Below are 18,784 nucleotides of genomic sequence, written 5' to 3'. Positions count from 1 at the left end.
ATGAAAGTTGTAATTCTAGGTTTCTATGTTGGAAGTAATGAAATTATAAGATTTTATCAGTCAATCCAAGTATAGGTGTCAGTGTGTGCCTATGCATGTGTGTAATCGGTCACTTGATATATTATGTCACTGCACAATATAGTATCTGATAAAACTGGAAGATTAGAACTTATTAAAGTGGCAGCTATAGTCATCCATGTTGCATTAATGAAATTATTAGCTCTTATTAAATATATCTGTATTATACTTTCAAAAGCATCAATCAAGCAATCAAAGAATATGTACTATTATCTGATAGAAGTGTCAAACGTAAGCATGAAAAATCATAGACAACCTATGACTTCAATATAGTAATGTGTATAAAAAGGAAGAATGAAAAGGCTAATAAAAGCAGACATTACATTCTATGATATCCCTTTGGGTTTGGTTGACAAGTCCTGGAAGTGATCTGAACCTAAAACAACACATATGGATTGATCTAATGCATCTAGTGCCATCTAACACTTTCTTAAAGATCATAAATTTTCACCTAAAATATTATAGATATATATAAAAACATATATCCTACTAAATAAACAGTAAGTTACAGGATTTACCTAAGAATTTAAAGTGGAAAGAATACTGAAGTCGCTGTACTGGCCAGACGATTCCCTCAATAACTTTTTCACACCAGTAGAAACCTCCTGTCAAGATAAACTAAAGCTTAATATACTTAAACAATTAAACTCTATAAGAATGCTACAAGAAAATCCCAAACAAAAATACTAGTTTCTAGTTACCAAATAGAGATTAAGAATTTTCAAATAAATATGAATTACAATATAGAGAGCAAACCTTATTTACATTCAATCCTAATGCCCTGTTTCCTTCATCCAAGTCTTCCAACTTTTTTAATCTTTCACGCTCCAACTTTAGTGCAGCTTCTGCAACTTTAGTAATGTCACCTACCACCAATAGCCCCTTTCACGCATCAGATAACAGAAAAATTCTTAAAAGAGTACAGAGAACATGAATAAATTGAAAAAAAAACAGAGGGGAATATAGTGGAGTGTCAAAAATGAACTATTGCCAAAACCTAGCTGATCTTTGTGAAAACTAGGGCTAAACTAGATTTTTAGATAAAAGGGAAAATGATTATATTTATAGATCAGTACAAGGTTGCTATATTTGCCTGGTAGCCAAATTACCTGCTGATGCTGAATTTATTGGTTTTTCAAATTCAGATTCCTTGGTTTTGGCTTTAGTTTGCAATCCTAAAGCTTCCTTCTGAACAGCAGCCTGGCTTGACGCTTCATTGGCCTCCCTTTCAGCAGCCTCTTTTGCTTCTCTTCTCTGAGCTTCCATTGCAACCCTATTTGCTTCTTCAGCTCTGAGTTTTGCCTGCATCAGAAAATACTTTTATTACTAACAACATCATAAAACCAAGATAATATACCAAAGCGCATTAAGATTGTATCAGAAGAATATGTGAGAATAATAGAGGACTGTGACAACCATCTTTAGACATCTACCAAAAGAAATGAATAACCTGGGCAAAGTCAACAAACCTCAGCTTCTGCTTTGGCTTTTTCTTGGCGGAGTTTTTCTTCCAGGAGAGCTTTCTCTTTTCTTTTGGCCCCTTCATAAGCCGCATCACTTCTTATTTTCCTTTCTTCTATCTGGGACCTGAGTTCATAGTCCCTTTGGATAGCAGTCAAGTGATTATCAAGTGCTTTGACACTATAGATGATGACCCAAAAATTAGAAAACAGAAAGTCCAAATCTGACTTAAACAATAAAAAAGAAGAAGGAGATGAGAAATCATTAAAATTCCAGGGAAAAAAAATATCAAAAGCATGAGCACTTCAATGAGGGGAGGCAAAAAAAAACAATACAGCATTATTAACAAAGGAATTGTAGTCTTGCATTTTTCTTCCATCAAGTATGGCTGAATTTCAAGTGCCGAATCATTCTCAAAGTCGTCATCATCACTAAGAGATAAATCAAGAAAATACAAAGTATTAATAGAAACTAGCGAGATCTCTAACAATCAATGCGATATCATGTATTTATCTTTCCTGAAACTTCATAGAAAAAAATAAAAATACTATTCAATGCAACGGTACCCTAGTCGCATTGAAGTCCCCGCTGTTACAACACCATCCCCATAGTCCCACCTCCATGCTAACATCTGCAACAACAGAGAAAGAAAGAGAGAGAATGAGATCGTGGGTGAGAGGGAAAGAACTAAATCTGGAGACACAAACAGATGTACATATATCCTTGTATATATATAATACCTATACATGAAATAAATACATCAAAATAGAACAACATCAGAGCAGAAACAGAACTAAGAAAACTTAAGAAAAAATAGGACAGAAATGGCAAAATAGACAATGAGAGTCACTAAGGAGGGACAAGTGACTAGCATAACAACCAAATAATAATCGCACCACACTTAATTCATAGTAACTGCTCTTTAAAAGTTCTATGCATCTGCCTTTATATAATATGCAATGTCCTAATGGGAATTTATATTTGGAAAGACAACCAAAGAAAAAAAGTTACTTTTTGTAAACAAAAGTAGACCCTACAAGCAAACAAAATTAACAAAAAACATATGAAAATATTGAATACACCATAACAGATGGAAATACTCATCACAAGCTAAAATGACATGGTGAAAACTTATAAGAAATCAAGCTATAGAATCATGCCTTGTGTAGTCATGATAGCAACAAAAAGGATTATGCCAATAGGTTGCACCTTAAAAAAATGCCAAGCTTTATGCATTTTAATTTCTCATTAAGACCTGGCTAAAAGCATTGAAGCAATCAATACAAAATATTATATTACCACTGTGTCAAAAAGCAATTAGTTGAATATTTATATTAGATGAAATTAGCGCATAAATGATCAACTCTTAATAATGGACCCATTCTAAAGATACTTTCATCTTTTACCAAAACATTGATAAGTGCTTATAGTAACTCTTAAAAAAACCATATTAATTATCAAAAGCATCAAACAAAGAAGCCTAAATATGATTTTGATTAAGAGCTTATCCAATTTTAGTTTAAGGATCAGGTTGTTTAGTTCTACCTCTTTTTATGAATTCCTACTTTGTAGGACTCAGCTAAGCGGCTGAAGCTATATATAAACTCTTGTAATTCTTTTGTTTCTTAGTGAAGTGGATTTAACAATGTTTTAGTGTTTCCTTCCTTAACCAGCTTTACTCGTTATGTAATCTTCCTTTCATCTTATTGTTTGTTTTATCATTTTATTCTTCTTTTGACGGTATGATTTTGACAACTTGTAAGTTTCAAATTAACTTCATAACTATTACTAATTTTTTAAAGAAAACATACTAATCTATATACTAAAATTTATCAAAGTGCACCAGACACTGTATAAGACTAAAAATATTCCTGTCCAGTCATTTCTACTGAAATCCAGTCCAAAGGTTTATTTAAATAACTAACTTCTTCGTGTGACTGGAGAATACATACCACAAGCGTAAAGCAAGCAACTAATGGCATACAGAACAGTTAACTGAATACAGTAAGTTGTCCCCCGAAACCTATGCATACAAAGGAGCCAAAGACAACATATTATCAGGCAGTATAAAATGCTCCGAACTTACTTGCATTTTGGGTGTTGATCGCAGCCAATAAAGTAGCCAGCACCAAATCGACTGACTTTAAAAACCAATGTGCCCTCAAAACAGCTAAGAAGCAAAACCATGAAATAGACTAATTAAAATTTAAAAATAAATAAATAAGCATTTAATTAGGCAGCATAGACATTCCCCATTAAAGAGGAATAATAGAAATCATGCCCCCCCTAAAAAATGATTAGCGCCAACCTTGAAAAGGAAAAAATTTAAAACCATCTAAGAACCATTGTGCAAAGAAGGAAAAATAAATGTAGAGAACTTTTGAAATGCAATTCAGAAATGTAAAATAGAGAGGACAAGAATATTTCTACACAATACATTTTGCATAAAACTTTGCTATTATTTAATGTTGAAATTATCATTGATTCTAGGTGATATTACAGCCGTATTTTACAACTGTGATCAGTTATTAATTTTCTCATTTGTAATAATGCTGATAGTATGCTATCAGAATATATCTTTATAAGCAATTAATTAGGAGAAAACTCTTATATATTCAACCTTAAATGAATGAATAAATTGCCTGCATATGGAAGCGAATTTTCAATTATCAAATGGCCAAATTCTCACAATCCAATTTGGTTGTATCCTCAATTAGACAAGTGCCAATGATCTCCATTTCATCATTACAAAAAAAGGCATAAAGGTAGTGTGCAAAACATAGTATTTCAGGAAAAAAAATAAGTAATAAAATAGAAGAACAAATTTACAAAACATGCAAAATTTAAATCTAATTTCATTTCTTTTCACTTCTGTGATCAAGAACCTAAAATATGCAAATGAAATACAATTGCAAAAACTGATATGCAAATAATCATAGTTTAACTTTAAGAGAGTAGAGCTTCAGATCACACTTATAATATACTTAATAAGCTAGCTATAACAAATAAAAACACTTAGTGACACTATAATAAATAAGAGTTCAAGCAAATGTTTTGCAACTGTTAATGAGACAAGAAAACAACAACAGAACAAAAACCTGAACACCAGGATGTGTCTCATGCATGAACTCAAACAATTTGTTCACAACAGTTTTTAGGAACTTCCAGTGAGCTCTTAGAAACCTCGGGTATCATCCAACAACATACCTGCAGAAAGAGAGGAGGATTATGTACAAGATTTCAAAAAAGTACTGGTTGTATACCTCCAACCAAGTTTCTCATAGTTCTCAAATTTACTCAATTAAAATCAAGTGGCTAAAATTCATGGTTTCTACAAATGACCAAAGAATCTGGATGTAATGAGGTGTTATGGCCTGGGGCAGATCTCAAAAATTTGAAGATGAACATGTAAACATATGCGAACACAGACATCATATTGCCCTAGTAGTTTTTTTAGAAACAAAGGACCACAACTTGTATTATTACTGACAAGAATAATACAAACAGAAGAAGGTGTACAAAGATATTGCCCTAATAATTATTACTGACAACTTGTATTCATCATAAAGTGTTTCCTTTAGTCCAATTCATCTCAAACATAAGTTTTTACAATTATTTTGATAATAGAAACTGAGCTAACATCAAAGAATTAAAACACACAAAAATAGAAACATTAATTAAAAGTGAGAGAAAAGAAACCTGAGAAGCAGTTGGTGCAACAGGCCTAGGGAAAAATACATTTCCTTTGCTTTCTTCCCCTCCATGCTGCAGAGAATGCATCTCAGATTTAGACTTGCTTGTGTTTGCCATCCAATCTGCTGAAAGGGTCCGCATATCAGAAAGAATCCTGAAAATTAGCAATCAAATCAACATATAAGTTTTTTGGAACATCCTACTCGTAATACAACTAATATACATAATAGGATATTAAATGAATTAGCCTTGAAATTCAGGAAAGGAAATATTTTCATTTGGAAATTTGTTGTCTTACTAGTGTAATGATTCTAGGCATAGTGTATATCAGGGTAGCATCAACTTTTTAGATGGAATGTCCAATTGAGTCAATCAGAGTAAATAACAAATATGCTAACCATTTAAATAACTAAGAACAAAGTAAAATCCCACCTAGAGAGATCCTTCTTCTTCTGAAAGGTAGTCCTCAACATAGTAGCCAATGTATTCTGGACAAAATCCTGGACCTCTGCATGTATTTTTTCCCATAAAGCATCAGCCACCAATGTATCACATTGTTGCATCATGGATCCAATGCTTTTAACATAGCTAACAAGTTCAACCAGGGCTTTCCTTTCCTCTGAACTGTAATTATATCGTACAACCTGTAATACAAAAGGAAAAATCAAGTCAGCATGTGATCTGCAGTTGGAGCATGCACTATAGTTGGGTGGCCAAACCAGCATCTATCATGCTAAGTATGGTGTTTGGAGGAGGCCAAAAATTAGAGAATCCGTTTCAATTCTACATCTATTGGAGATAATACCTTTTCGTAGTCAGAAAAAGATGATGATGCCTCCTGTAATTCCAGAGGAACATCTTTGCAGGGCCGAGAAAACTTCCATGCACATTGTTCCCAGATGCGTGCAGTCCATCTGCTTAAAATCTGAAAACCTTCAACAACCATATCATATATGCTTCCCTTAACTTCTTTGCACCACTCTGCATCTGCACTATCTGCTGATTTCAGCAACAAGAGCTGTAAAAAGAAGTCTAGGTAAAATGGCGAATCTATTTTTCATAATGACTCATAAGTGAGGATCTTCATATGAGAACCAGAGAGCACCTGGTTCATGGCGGAAGCAAAACGAATAGTAAAGTCATCATGCTCAGCACGAATAGATCCAATGTGATTAATGATCAGATAATGTCTCTGATAAGTAATAATGTCAAGGCTTCACTATAAAGGAGACAGAAAGTAATACTTTAAAATATGTCAAGGCTTCACACAAAAACCAAAACCTTTTAAGAATTATGTTCTATTGTAATTGCCAAACAGTTCTAGATAGACCAAATAGAGTAAAACACTCTAGAAATGTTATAAGAAGTTTGAGTGTGGCTGTATTATCCTCATGTACATTAAAAACTCAATGTTAGTTTATTTTTATTTTTTTAAAGAGAATATATTACAAATGTATTGTTGACTGTAGAAAGAAGAGGGTTAAATAAATGTTAAAGAGCACAAGTTCATGATGAGACGTAATTTTTCTGTCAATAAGGATGCTAAGCTAACAAGAAAGATGGTATATGGACGAGCCGGTGACTTGACTCACAAGTATACATAAATTAATGTCATCAGCGCATTTTGGACACAGATCCATCCACATATACTTGGAACTATAATGTTTAAAGTATAGTGATATTTAGAGTGCAAACCAACAAAAACAAAATACTTTCAATCTCTATTAAAATTTGTAAAACCGTGACACATTTTATCAAACATATAATTCTAAGTTAAAACAGAGTATGACCTTTGATAATTTGTTTTAAAAAAAAAATCATTATTAGTAAGCTCACCTTCTCTTTATTTTCAACATTATTAAAAGTTTAAAACATGACCCTTCATGATCCAGGAGCTAAATTTTGTTTGATAATACCCAAAATTCACCTTGAACAATAAACCAAACAGCAATAACAAAAAAAAAAAAATATTGATATTCCTTTGTATAAATATTAACACAACAATGCCAACATATTAGAGAGAAGCATGCTTTTTTACAAACTTAATGAGGTTGAGAAAGATATTGTTACCTACTCTAATTGTTTGGTGACTTTTCTATAGGATTGGTAGAGACGTCAAACTCAGGAAGAATGAAAACAACTACATCATTCCACTTTGGTGTAGAATTCTCCTGCAATAATGTTGAGTTTTATTTTGAAAAACAAAGAGATAGAAAGTCAAATATGAAAAGAACTAGAACTAGAACTAAAAAAATTGTACAATGTAATTTTATACCTTCATTCCCTTTATTACATCGTCAAGAGTAATAACCTATAACAGAGAAAGAAAAAAAGTCTGGATTAATAAAAAAAATGTTTTGCAACTGTTAACGAGAACTCAAAACAGTAGCACCACCAACACAAAACATAGAACATCAAAAATCAATATCATGTTCAAATTTCATGCTAAGATCAAAGTAGCCCCTCACTTCAAAAAAAAAAAAATCAGCCCCTCTTCCTCACGAAGTAGGCTCAATCACCTTCATCACTTAAAAAAAACAATATATATATTACTATACTACAAACACAAAGAAAGAGCTTAGGCTAAAAACCTTTCAAAATGGCACATAAATTATGGTCACTTATATTTAACTTCTTATGTTTTGGCAAAAGAACTACTTTCTGTTACCTTGGAGGTCAGCTCATCTAAAGCTGAATAAGCTTCAGCTTCCAATTCTCTTGTGCGAGCATCAAGACAACTACAAATAGCTTCTAGTGCAACTTCTAAGGCCCAGAATTCGAATGGAAACTCTGCATTGCATGACACAAGGTATCCAAAACCATCATAAATATTAAGCTCAAGCGATAATCTAAAATGATAACAAGAAAGCATACAAATAGCTTAATATAAAAAGAAAGCACTATATAAGTATTCTAACACTTGTTCTAGTAATGCCACATTCAAGGTTCAATGTAAGCACAAGAACTAGACAAGGAAACTAAGCATAAAACTATAATTTCATGATGCATTGGCATACCATTTTCTTCGCTGGTTTTAGTTTCATCTCGTACCCCTGAGGCTTTCTCTTCTTCTTCACCATGGCCTTTAGGACTGGCTCTTGTTAAAGGTAAACATCTTTGAAGTTCTTCTACAATGGGGATTACATTGTCATCGAATGGATCTCTAAGCAGCACCTATACCAAATGTTTTGTCTCTAAGTTCAGTACAGTTCATTTTACTAGAAAAGCATTCTAAATATGCAACACATAGCTCAAAACTTTTTTTTCAACAATCACATAACTCAAACAAAATTAAACATATGAAGATTGAACTGTACAATTGGAAAACAAACACTAAGAAGACCCCACCTCAATAATTTTCTATATTAGTGTTCACAATGCCTACAACAATGCATACCCCTGTTAAAAGGAAAACTACACCAGCAAACCAGAAAACAACACCAGACAGCAATGAGAATAACTCACGACCCCAATCCCAAAATCAAAATGTTAAGTTTCTCTGACACATAGGGATCGATTACAAGATTCAAACAATAAAAGAGGTAGACAAAGACAAGTGTTAAAAACGGTGAACTATCGAGCTAAACCATTGGAAGACCTAACCATTGTTGGCCTAAGAGGAATAACGACACTCAGTGCATGTATATATATATTTATAAATATCTGATATGCACAAAAATGAATTAAGAACAAGAAATTTTCAAACAGGTTCTTCAACACACAGCAAGAACCAACATTTTCACAACATTTGTGCTCTCAAAAGTTTCTCTCTTAACACATAAAAGCTCTTTGTTCTTTCTTGTATTCAAATGCTTACAACCTCTAATTTTTCTCACTATATCCTCTCCCTTAGAAACAATTCCAACACAAACAAATATATGTATTGATATATTCAAATGTTTTCTTGATATTAAACTGAAATCTAAAAAAATAAAAGGAAAAGAAAACTCACAGAGAAGTACGGCTTCTTGAGCAGCTGGGTTGCTTGGGTTCTTGCTTCAGCAGGGTCATCGTCAATAGTGCTACAGTGACTCAACGGAAGAGAGTGACCAGAGAATAAAATGTTTCAGTAGGCTTAGTCATGGTTTTACATTCAAACTAGAGAGTATAGGCATGAAGGAGAGAGAGCCGAGAGACTGTGATGGAGAGATAGAGAGAATGAGAGACTAGGTTTTAGAGAGAAAAAGAAGCAGAGGAGGCGTGATTAGGGTAGGGATAAGCATTTTTTGCTGTATCCTGAGAGGAGAACGACGGTGGAGGAGAACGACGCCGTGAGGAAGAGGGTGGGTGGTTGTATGGTGAGAGAAGAAGAGGCTGTTGTGTGGTTTTGCTGAGCTCCTTTTTCTGGTAACAGATTTGGTGGATCAAGAGAGAACCTAGATGGTGAGAATGAGGGATTTAGGTGTTAGAGAAACTCATATTCAGCAAGAGGGTTTTTGTTTTACCTTTTTCGTTCAGCTTTAGAGAGAACGAGAGCAGTGTAAAATAATAAAAAAAATAAAAAGTAACAGGCGGCAATTAGTATTTCCCTTGGCGACAAAAATTTCAGCCATTTTATTTTTATAGCTATATCAATAATAACGCTTTAACAAATATGCTATATCTTAATGTAATATATACTCAAAATTCTTGTAGTGAGGCTTGGGCATATGACCCATATGACTAACAAGACCCCAAATAGATTATGGGCATATGACCTGCTTAGCTAGTAGGACCCCACTAATCTAATGGGCATATGACTTGTTTAGTCTATGGGACCCCAAGTAATAATGGCCATTATAGTATGTGTATAATATAAGTGTAATGTTATGTTATGTTATGTTATGTTTTTTTTTTATGTTTCTTATGAAATTTATGTATATGAACTTTGTGTTAGATTTTTCCTTGCTGGGCATTAGGCTCATTCCTTTTTCTTTATATGTGCAGGAAAATAGCTATAGTGGCGGTAAGATTCGTGGATGCTTGGGGAATGTGTATCGGTGATGAATGGATTCAAGGAGTCGAGAGTTCGATTTTCGAGGATGTAGTCTTCTTTTTATGGTTTTACATGTATTTTTCCGCACTTGTTATGTAACTCCTTTTTATTTTAAATTATGTTTTGTTTTTAAAGACAATGGGATCCCATATCCTACTTGACATTTTATGTAAGTAACTCTCATTTTTACAAGTTTCCTAATAAAGTTATGGTATTTTCACAATGTAAGTTTTATTAAGGATTAGTATGTTTAGTTTTAGTTAATGGTCCAAAAGTCTAGAGTAGTTGGATCATCACAATAACCAAGCAACTATAAGCCTCATACTACAATGAGGTTTGCTAGTTAAGCAAATATAAGCCCCAAAAACATAAAAGCGTTGGGGTTTGCTATTTAAGCAACTATAAGCCCCAAAACATATAACATATAAAAACATACTATAGCATAATCATATAAGCATATAATACTATCCTATTTTCCTTACCAAATACCAGGATGTGAGAACAAGGACGAGATTTTGGAACACTCCTAAAAACCATTAATGAGAAAGGTGAGTATTTAAATGAAAGAGATGAAAAGGAATGAACTAAACCACCGAAAAGGTACTTACCGACAAGAACCTCAAGTTCAAAGAACTTAGATGCCTAACCACGAATGAAAACAGCGAGTTAGGAATTGAGTAGAGAAAAACTATAAAACTAATGAAACAATACAGAAAGGAACTAGAAATAGGAATACCTTGAATGCACTATGACCGAACTACACCTCGAAATCAAAATACACACTATGAGCCTTACTTCCCCAAGTGTTTAATAACCTTATAATGATAAAGCTTATAACCCCAACCCAAGTGTATAACACTCTAAAGTAAACCTAGCAGCTTGAAGGCTCTGAACTCAACTTGAAGAATGAAGAAACGGCTGGGTACTAGGTCCTATTTATAGAGTTCAATAATGAAAATATCTTCATTTAGCTTGAATAAAAATAATGACTTTTAATTGAAAAACATTTGAATATTCGTTCAGCAGAGGCTTAAGACTCGGTCAAAAAGATAATGGGCTTATCAAGAGGTCATGGAATAAAATGAGCTCGATTTCAAAATTATTCAAAATTCATGCCCTAGAGCCAATATATCACCCATGCTTGGCGATATATCGCCTGGGCTGATATTCCCAAGGCTCATTGAAGTGGTCGTGCAAAGTTACATGTTTTTCGTATCCCCGTATGGCGATATATCGCCCCTTAGAGCTGCGATATATCGGCATACGCTGAAATATTATACACGTAATTACACTTTTTCAGCCTAATTTGAATTGAGTAAACAGCTTTGACTGAGTCCTATAACGATTTCAAAGCTGCTGGCAGACTCTGGGATTTTCAAATATTACTCATAATAAACTATTCCTCAAAAATACTTAATTTCTCAATAAACATGCACATGACAAGTGTCATTCTCTTATTGGGTCTATCTAAACCTTATAGTATAATAAATATCACCTTCATAATCCGTCATATTAATCAAACCTTAGGTTATAATTAATATTCTTAAACTATAGGTTAAAGTTATAAAATCTACAAGTGTTCCTACGAGTGTCAAACTAAGTCCCGGCTTGAACCAAAATCCACAGTAATAAACATACTATAACTACTACTAGCTATTAATGTTATTACTACTATCTAACTAGCTAAGTAAAGTTCTTAGACTCTACAATTATGCTCTCTGCTTATATCTTTGTAAAAGGATATGAAAAATTTCCTTCCAACGCTATCTTCATCACCTTCACATCACGCCTTCGCCACACATCCTCGATAATGTGGTGCTTTCTCTCTATATGTTTTTCTCTTTTGTCGCTTCGAGGTTCTTTCGAATTCACTATTGCCTCATTACTATCACTAGACACAATAAGTGGTTTATCAATTTCTGGAATAACATCGAGATCCGTATAGAATTGACTTAGCCAGACTATTTCCTTAGTAGCTATGGATGCAGCTATGTACTCAGCTTCCAAGGTGGATTCTTAAATGGCAGATAGCCTAACGCTTCTCCCAATCATAGCTACTGAGATGGCAGACAACCTATCACTTCTCCAAATCATAGCTCCACCTCCAAGAGTAAACACATTTTTCAGAAGTAAACACATTAGTCTAAAATCTAAATCTGTGTAGCCTAACAGGTTCAAAGATCCACCTAAAAAGACTAACATATAGTGTCTAGTCTGTCAAAGATACCGGCCTCCATCTATTGTTAATTTCTAAGGTTTTATGGCACTTGCTCACCACTCCCACCGCATAGCAGATCTCCAGTCACAACACACAACATATCATGAATTAGACTTCTAATTGAAAATGCATATGGAATTCTTTACATCTTTTCTTTCTCTTGTGGAGTTTGTGGAGACTGCTGCTCAGAAAAATAAATTCCATGTCAAGACGCTAAACATCCTTTCTTGGAATTTGTTACAGAGTAACGACCAAGCACCACACCTAAGTAGGTCACTTGAGTTAGAACCAAAATTCAGTTATTTCTATCCCTGATGATCTGCATGCCAAGAACACGACTTGCTACAACAAAATCTGGAATTTTGCTTCTAGCCAGTTCTTTATGTCTAATAATTTCTTGGCATTGTTTCCAATGAATAAGATATTATCTACATTGTAATGATCCGGATTTTTCAAGACTCGATAATGCGGAAATATAAATGTTTTCATTTAACAAAATGTCTCAAAAACCCATAGAAAAAAAAACTTTTTAAAAAGTCGTATGGGCATACTTAACATTTAGTAACAAACATGTTTTATAAAGATTAGAGTGAGCCTAGTTTAGGAAAATTACACAACATTTCCAAAAATAAAAAAGCTTCCCAAAAGGTCGGTCCACATGTACATTTGCAAGGAAGACTCCAGCGCTCACTGCTCTGCCTTTCCCTTGCTCTTACCTACAACATGAAACAACTAGGTAAGCGAAAACGCTTAGTAAGATCAACTTTCAAACAAAGCATGTAGAGAATTAGGGTTCCGAACCCATCCGGACCCTACACAATCAATTTCAAGAACGCTAAAGCGTCCTGGCAAACTTATGGTCATGCCTGATAACCAATGATAAATTAATTCATAACTAGATAAAAATAATCCTGCACTCAGAAAAATCCCAGAACAAGCAGATATATTATATCACAACTATATTCTTATCAACAATTATATCCCTGCACTCAGAAAATCCCAGAGCAAGCAGATATATTATATCACAACTATATCTTACCAACAATTATCTCCCTGCACTCAGAAAATCCCAGAGCAAGCAGATATATTATATCACAATATAATTCGAGACCAACGCTAGACAATTTCCAACAATTCATGCGTAACGCGCCCTCCAACATAATTGCTAATCTGTAAAAGAGAACCGAGTCTCCACACTAAGATCTAGCCAATAAATATTCTCATCAAGGGTAACTATCGTGTTACCTAGGGCATCGCTACATATTCAAGAGTGTAATCCAATTTACACGATTTTTCGGAGACTTCTATGTTAATCAGTGGTGCTGGTGAGCAGCTGCCCCTAGGGTGTTCAACCTCACTCAATCTTGGCAACCCCTAGTATCTCTAGGCACTCTCACGGAATGGCCAATATTCACGGCTGCTATCCAGGAATAACTTATCAGAGCACTTGCTCGGATTCTAACCGTCCAATGATTAAGTAAGCATGAGGGCCCCTAGGTCCCATTTATCTTGGCGCCCCTAGGTTTAACCAGCTTATCCTCATCTCATGGCCACTCGTCGCAGTAATGAACCGGACATAAATAAAATCAAGCAGTGTGACGGGGATCAACCATCTAGGATATGACGGACTTCTACCGTTCATATTTTCTAAATCAGCACTCACTAGACTAACGTCTCTAAGCAACTTTCTATGACAGCCTATATATATGCATGCATCCCTATACTAACATACAAGACAATAATCATTTCATGTTGCAGCCATACAATATAAGTTGACTTACTTGGAGTCCTTAGCGCTCAGCAAGTTTTCACCCTCCAACGTTCAGTCCAGTTACGCTTAGCCAATACTGTAGTTATCCATACAGTATACTCGGATTAATTATGGCACTCATAATTCATTATTATTATTTTGGGCAGTTTGGTCATTTTAATAAAAGTCATTTGTAAGGATTTACAATCCTTATTTGGTTTTAAACCTATTAAGGAAAGTTATACAAAATATTCGAGACTAAACCCTAAGTCTCGGGGAGACCTATCCTAAGGTCTCGATACCTAGGCTCGGGTATAACAATGGTATTTCCCCACAACCCGCTAAAAATCTTACTCTTTCAAGGTATCACTATTAACCCGCACTTTCGACTAGTCGGTTAAAATATTTAAGATTTTAGCCGGTATTATATCCAGAAAATACAAATAAATTCCTTAATTATTTTTAAAGAAAATAAACTCTTTAAATTTTCCTTTTATTTTTCTTAAGGTTTTAATATCTAAAAACCGTTTTAAGAAAATTGCCTAATTTGTCATAATTAGGAAAACCGTTATAAATTTCTCATCTTGACTAATTAATTTTCCCAAAAGCAATTAATCAATTTTATTTACTAGAAAAATAATTCATTTAAACTCAAAGGGGTAATTTTAGTGAAAATATGATTTCAAGACTTACCAATTTATATCTTGAAATAAACAAAATTTTACTTTTTACCTTATGTTCCAAAATCTCATTTTTACACTAAGTGTGAAAAACCTATTTTTCACATTTTTAACTACATACTTCGTTAGTTCATAACTTCAAATTTACTTACCCAATTGTTACCAAAATTTCCCAATTCCATTTTTGTTATGCCATTTAGGTCTTTGTAAAATCTTAGGTCAAAATGAGCATTTTTGATTGGTGAAATCATTTTCCAACAATGAGGTAAAAATGATCTTATTTTTTCTAAACTTTGACAGTTAATAACTTTCAAACCGTTCAATATTTTCTTACCAAATTTTACAGTGGACTAATAGGTTATGCCAGAAATATGTCCACAAAAGTTTAGAAAAAACTGGGTTCATTTGACCTATACAGTGGCTGTCCAAACTTGGTTCCGGAAATGAGAATACGAAAAAAACAGTTTTTTACCTAAACTTTGAAATAGCATAACTTACTCATTTCTAAACATTTTTTAGTGTTTCAAAAGCTCAATTTTATGTAATCAATCTCAACAACATAACAGTACAATTTAATTTTACAAAAACAATATACAGTGGCTACTTGACCCCTTGGAAGTCACAGCTTAAAACATGTTTTGTTTTAGGGTATCCTACAAAACCCTTGGGGGTTTTGGTTCCCATTTTCAAAAATCAATACACATGCATCATAAAAATTATTAAACAACTACCATAACCTTATTACATCATCAACAAGAAACTCTAAGCATTAGATATACAAAATAATGCTTAAAACTAAAAACCCTACAACAAAATCATCAAAAGTAAACTTTTTACCTCTTTGGTGTTCTTGCTTAAGGTTTGGACCTTCCTATAAGCTTTGACTCCTTCAAATCCTTTCAAAAACCCTAACCAACTTCCTCCAACAACATAGGTAATTAGCTATTTGAAACTCTATGATTAAAACTTGACAAAAGTCTAGATTAATGAAACTTTACCTTAGGGAAAACCCTTCCTAGACCAAGACTTAGCTTCCAAGTTTCTTTGGTGTTCTTGGGGTTGAAAATGGAGAGAACACTTGAGAGAGTCTTCAAAAATCAGATGAGAGTGAATGAGGGAGGGAGAGTGGTCGGATTTGGGGGTTAGAATGGCTCACACAACTCTTCAAAATATCACAAAACACTTGAGTGCTTTTCTACCCACTTGCCCACTTGACTTCTTAATTAAATGGGATTTGAATTTTATAAAATTGGGTTCACACCACTCTAAAATAGCACATGGCCAGCCACCATTTTCCATATATGTGACCATTAATTTTTTTTATTTATTTATTTATTTTTTTATAAAGGTTAATAAAGGTTTATAAGAAGAAAAGTCCAAATTGACTTTTGACACCTTTTTTCACTCTTATTAAGTTTTAATCACCAAACTTAACATTAATTAATTAAATTAAATGTCTCTCACATTTAATTTAATTAATCACATAATAAAATTTAACCTAAGGTCCATTCATGGAATAAAATTCCCCATTTCGGTAAAATTAGGCATTTAACACAAAATGCCCTAAAATTTCCATTTTCTTTTAGGTTTATTATTTTTGACCAAACTTTAACTTTTATGAATGTATTTTATGCCCAAAATATAATTGCCATGATTTTTCGTTTTATTTTTCGAGATTTTTACCCGATCAGGGTTTTTGTGTCGGTCCAGGACCGAAAGTCTTATCTTGACTTTTAAAATCACAAAATTCATATTTTGGCTAGCAATAACTCATGGAATACTTACAAATAAAATATAATATTATTTAAAATAATATTCTTAACCCGGGGGAAAAATCCCGACCCGAGTCGTTTAAAGGTACCCAAAAACGTAGGACGTTACATACATAAAGGATTAAGAACACCACAATGTCTTTTTGCCTAATTTGCTAAACATAAGGGTCAACTACATTTTGTTAAAAAACACAAGTCTTAATGTTTCCATTTAACCTTAAGTTCCAGGAGTGCGAAGCTTGTTTAAGTCCATAGATTGACCTACTTAGCTTGCCAACTTTCTTGTCCAACTACTTTAAATCCTTATGATTGATCCATGTAAATGGTCTCATCAAGATAGCCATAAAAAATGATTCTTTGATGTCCATTTGCCTTATTTATTAATCAAGAGTTGTGGCTATGAATAAGAGTATACTAAATGAATTTAACATGGCTATTGGAGAATTTTTTTCTCTAAGTCAACTTTCTCTCTCTATCATGAGTCGAGCCTTAAATGTCTCGACCTTTCCATCATCTCCTCTCTTCTTCTTATAGATCCATTTGCACTACATGGGCCTAAAGTCCAATGGCACATCTACAAGATCTCAAACAAATTAAGAGTACTTAGACTCTATTTCCTGGTACTTGGCTTCAAGTAAAAGATCCCTTTCAGTCTTACCCATTGTCTATTTAAAGGCCAATGGATCATTCTTACTTGTGTCCCCAACCAACTTTTTTGTTTCAATATCCATATCATAGGTACTGGGTTTCGAGAAACCCTCCCACTATGACGAGGCACTGTAACTTTCTGACCTTGATTAGTGGTTTCTAAATCTACCTTGTTTTCATAGACTTGCGTCCGTAAGGATGGAACAATAGTTTATCATTTTTCTATCTAATACTATTTTTCTATGAGACTTGAAATTCATTATGTAGTCGTTATCTAGAAAAGTAGCATTTATAGAGCAAACACTTTCTTGTCTACTGGACTATAAAACAGACCACCCTGAATACCTTTACGATAGCCAACAAACAAGCAAACCTCAGTTTGTTGTTCTAGCTTTCCTACCTTTTTCCTTAGAACATAAACAAGACACCCCCAAATTCCATAATGACGTCAACTAGGTTCACGACCATTAGATAATTCTAGTATTGTCTTAAAGACAGTTTTGTGATGACACAACATTTAAAAATAGGCACATGCAGTCTAGGTAGTATGTCTCAAGAAAATATATGAGTAACAAGTTGGTAGAGTTGAATAGCTTATCATAGAACACACATTTTCATAAATGAGCGATTCACACCGCTTAGCAACATTGTTCTGTTGCGAAGTCCTTAGGATAATTGCTTTAGACAATTCTCCAATTTCAATTAAATGATCTAGGTTATAATTATCCAAATACCCTACACCCCAATCAGAGCACAAGATCTTTAACGTTTTACCCAATTTTGTATAAATCCATAGCAATGAATTCTTTGAACTTCTTAACAAATTATTAGAATTCCAATGCTTTAGGTACTTACATGAGTCTCTAGAGAAATCGTTATGAAGGTGACGAAATCCTCATAACCACCCATCGCTTAAACATTCATTTGTCCCCATACATTTGAACATACTAGCCCAAGTGGTTCTTTGGCCCTTTCTCCTATCATAGATAATGGACTCTTTGTCAGTCTGCCCTCGAGACTAGATTCACAAACAGGTAGGTCACCCTAGGTGAGTTCTCTCAAAGGCTCATCCTTTGTTAGTCTTTGAATCCTATCATAGCAAATATGACCAAAGCGAAGATGGCAAAGGTACGTCATTTCTAACATTATTGACCTTTTGTCGTTTAACGGTCCTAGATCTAGCTATCTTAAACAACTCATTATTTAAAACGTAGGGCTCGTTTAGTTGCAATAGTGATAGCCCGTTTTTCATACATCCACCCCACAATTTACATCCAGTTAAAGAGATAGGATTTTAATACTTGTGAAAGTAACTACAAATTTTTGTTTATGTAATAAGAAAAACTAAAATTAAAATTTCCATTGAAAATCGAAATAAAATAAACATTGTCTTAAAACAATATATTTATTTTCAAAATTCATTCAAGCTTATCCTTTTGCCTTGTTTGATATGAACAATCCTAGATCGATTCCAAGCTTTGGCTTTTTATCCTTCATGGCTTTCCCAAT

At 33.7% G+C, this 18,784-nt stretch overlaps 2 protein-coding genes and 2 long non-coding RNA genes across 5 annotated transcripts; all 4 read right to left on the bottom strand.

Moving 5' to 3' along the window:
- Positions 1-848: 848 nt before the first annotated feature.
- On the bottom strand, positions 849-4,821 carry LOC133822148 (mRNA export factor GLE1-like). Its single transcript, XM_062254389.1, has 8 exons — positions 4,803-4,821; positions 3,626-3,709; positions 3,492-3,511; positions 2,088-2,170; positions 1,875-1,970; positions 1,548-1,719; positions 1,188-1,380; positions 849-960 (listed from the first exon to the last, which is right to left on the bottom strand). The coding sequence occupies exons 1-8, from the start codon at positions 4,819-4,821 to the stop codon at positions 941-943; spliced, it is 687 nt and encodes a 228-aa protein (XP_062110373.1). The 3' UTR covers positions 849-940.
- Positions 4,822-5,136: 315 nt separating this feature from the next.
- LOC133822139 (protein PIR-like) lies at positions 5,137-7,757 on the bottom strand. The gene is made up of 7 exons (XM_062254376.1): positions 7,752-7,757; positions 7,508-7,543; positions 7,324-7,403; positions 6,338-6,446; positions 6,038-6,250; positions 5,665-5,876; positions 5,137-5,386 (listed from the first exon to the last, which is right to left on the bottom strand). Exons 1-7 carry the CDS (start codon positions 7,755-7,757, stop codon positions 5,152-5,154), a joined length of 891 nt encoding a protein of 296 aa, XP_062110360.1. The 3' UTR covers positions 5,137-5,151.
- Positions 7,758-7,816: 59 nt separating this feature from the next.
- Positions 7,817-9,320, bottom strand: LOC133818504 (uncharacterized). Its single transcript, XR_009885917.1, has 3 exons — positions 9,185-9,320; positions 8,250-8,406; positions 7,817-8,081 (listed from the first exon to the last, which is right to left on the bottom strand). It is a non-coding gene; the product is annotated as an uncharacterized LOC133818504 (long non-coding RNA).
- A 3,594-nt stretch (positions 9,321-12,914) lies between these two features.
- Positions 12,915-16,567, bottom strand: LOC133818495 (uncharacterized). Of its 2 annotated transcripts, none has more exons than XR_009885913.1 (3): positions 15,854-16,567; positions 15,693-15,771; positions 12,915-13,141 (listed from the first exon to the last, which is right to left on the bottom strand). It is a non-coding gene; the product is annotated as an uncharacterized LOC133818495 (long non-coding RNA). The 2 variants fall into 2 exon arrangements; XR_009885916.1 differs by lacking the exon at positions 12,915-13,141 and adding an exon at positions 14,202-14,272.
- Positions 16,568-18,784: the final 2,217 nt, after the last annotated feature.

This window comes from Humulus lupulus, chromosome 1 (assembly GCF_963169125.1).
Source record: "Humulus lupulus chromosome 1, drHumLupu1.1, whole genome shotgun sequence".
Lineage (NCBI taxonomy): Eukaryota > Viridiplantae > Streptophyta > Magnoliopsida > Rosales > Cannabaceae > Humulus > Humulus lupulus.
This window is presented reverse-complemented; position numbering and strand designations above follow the sequence as displayed.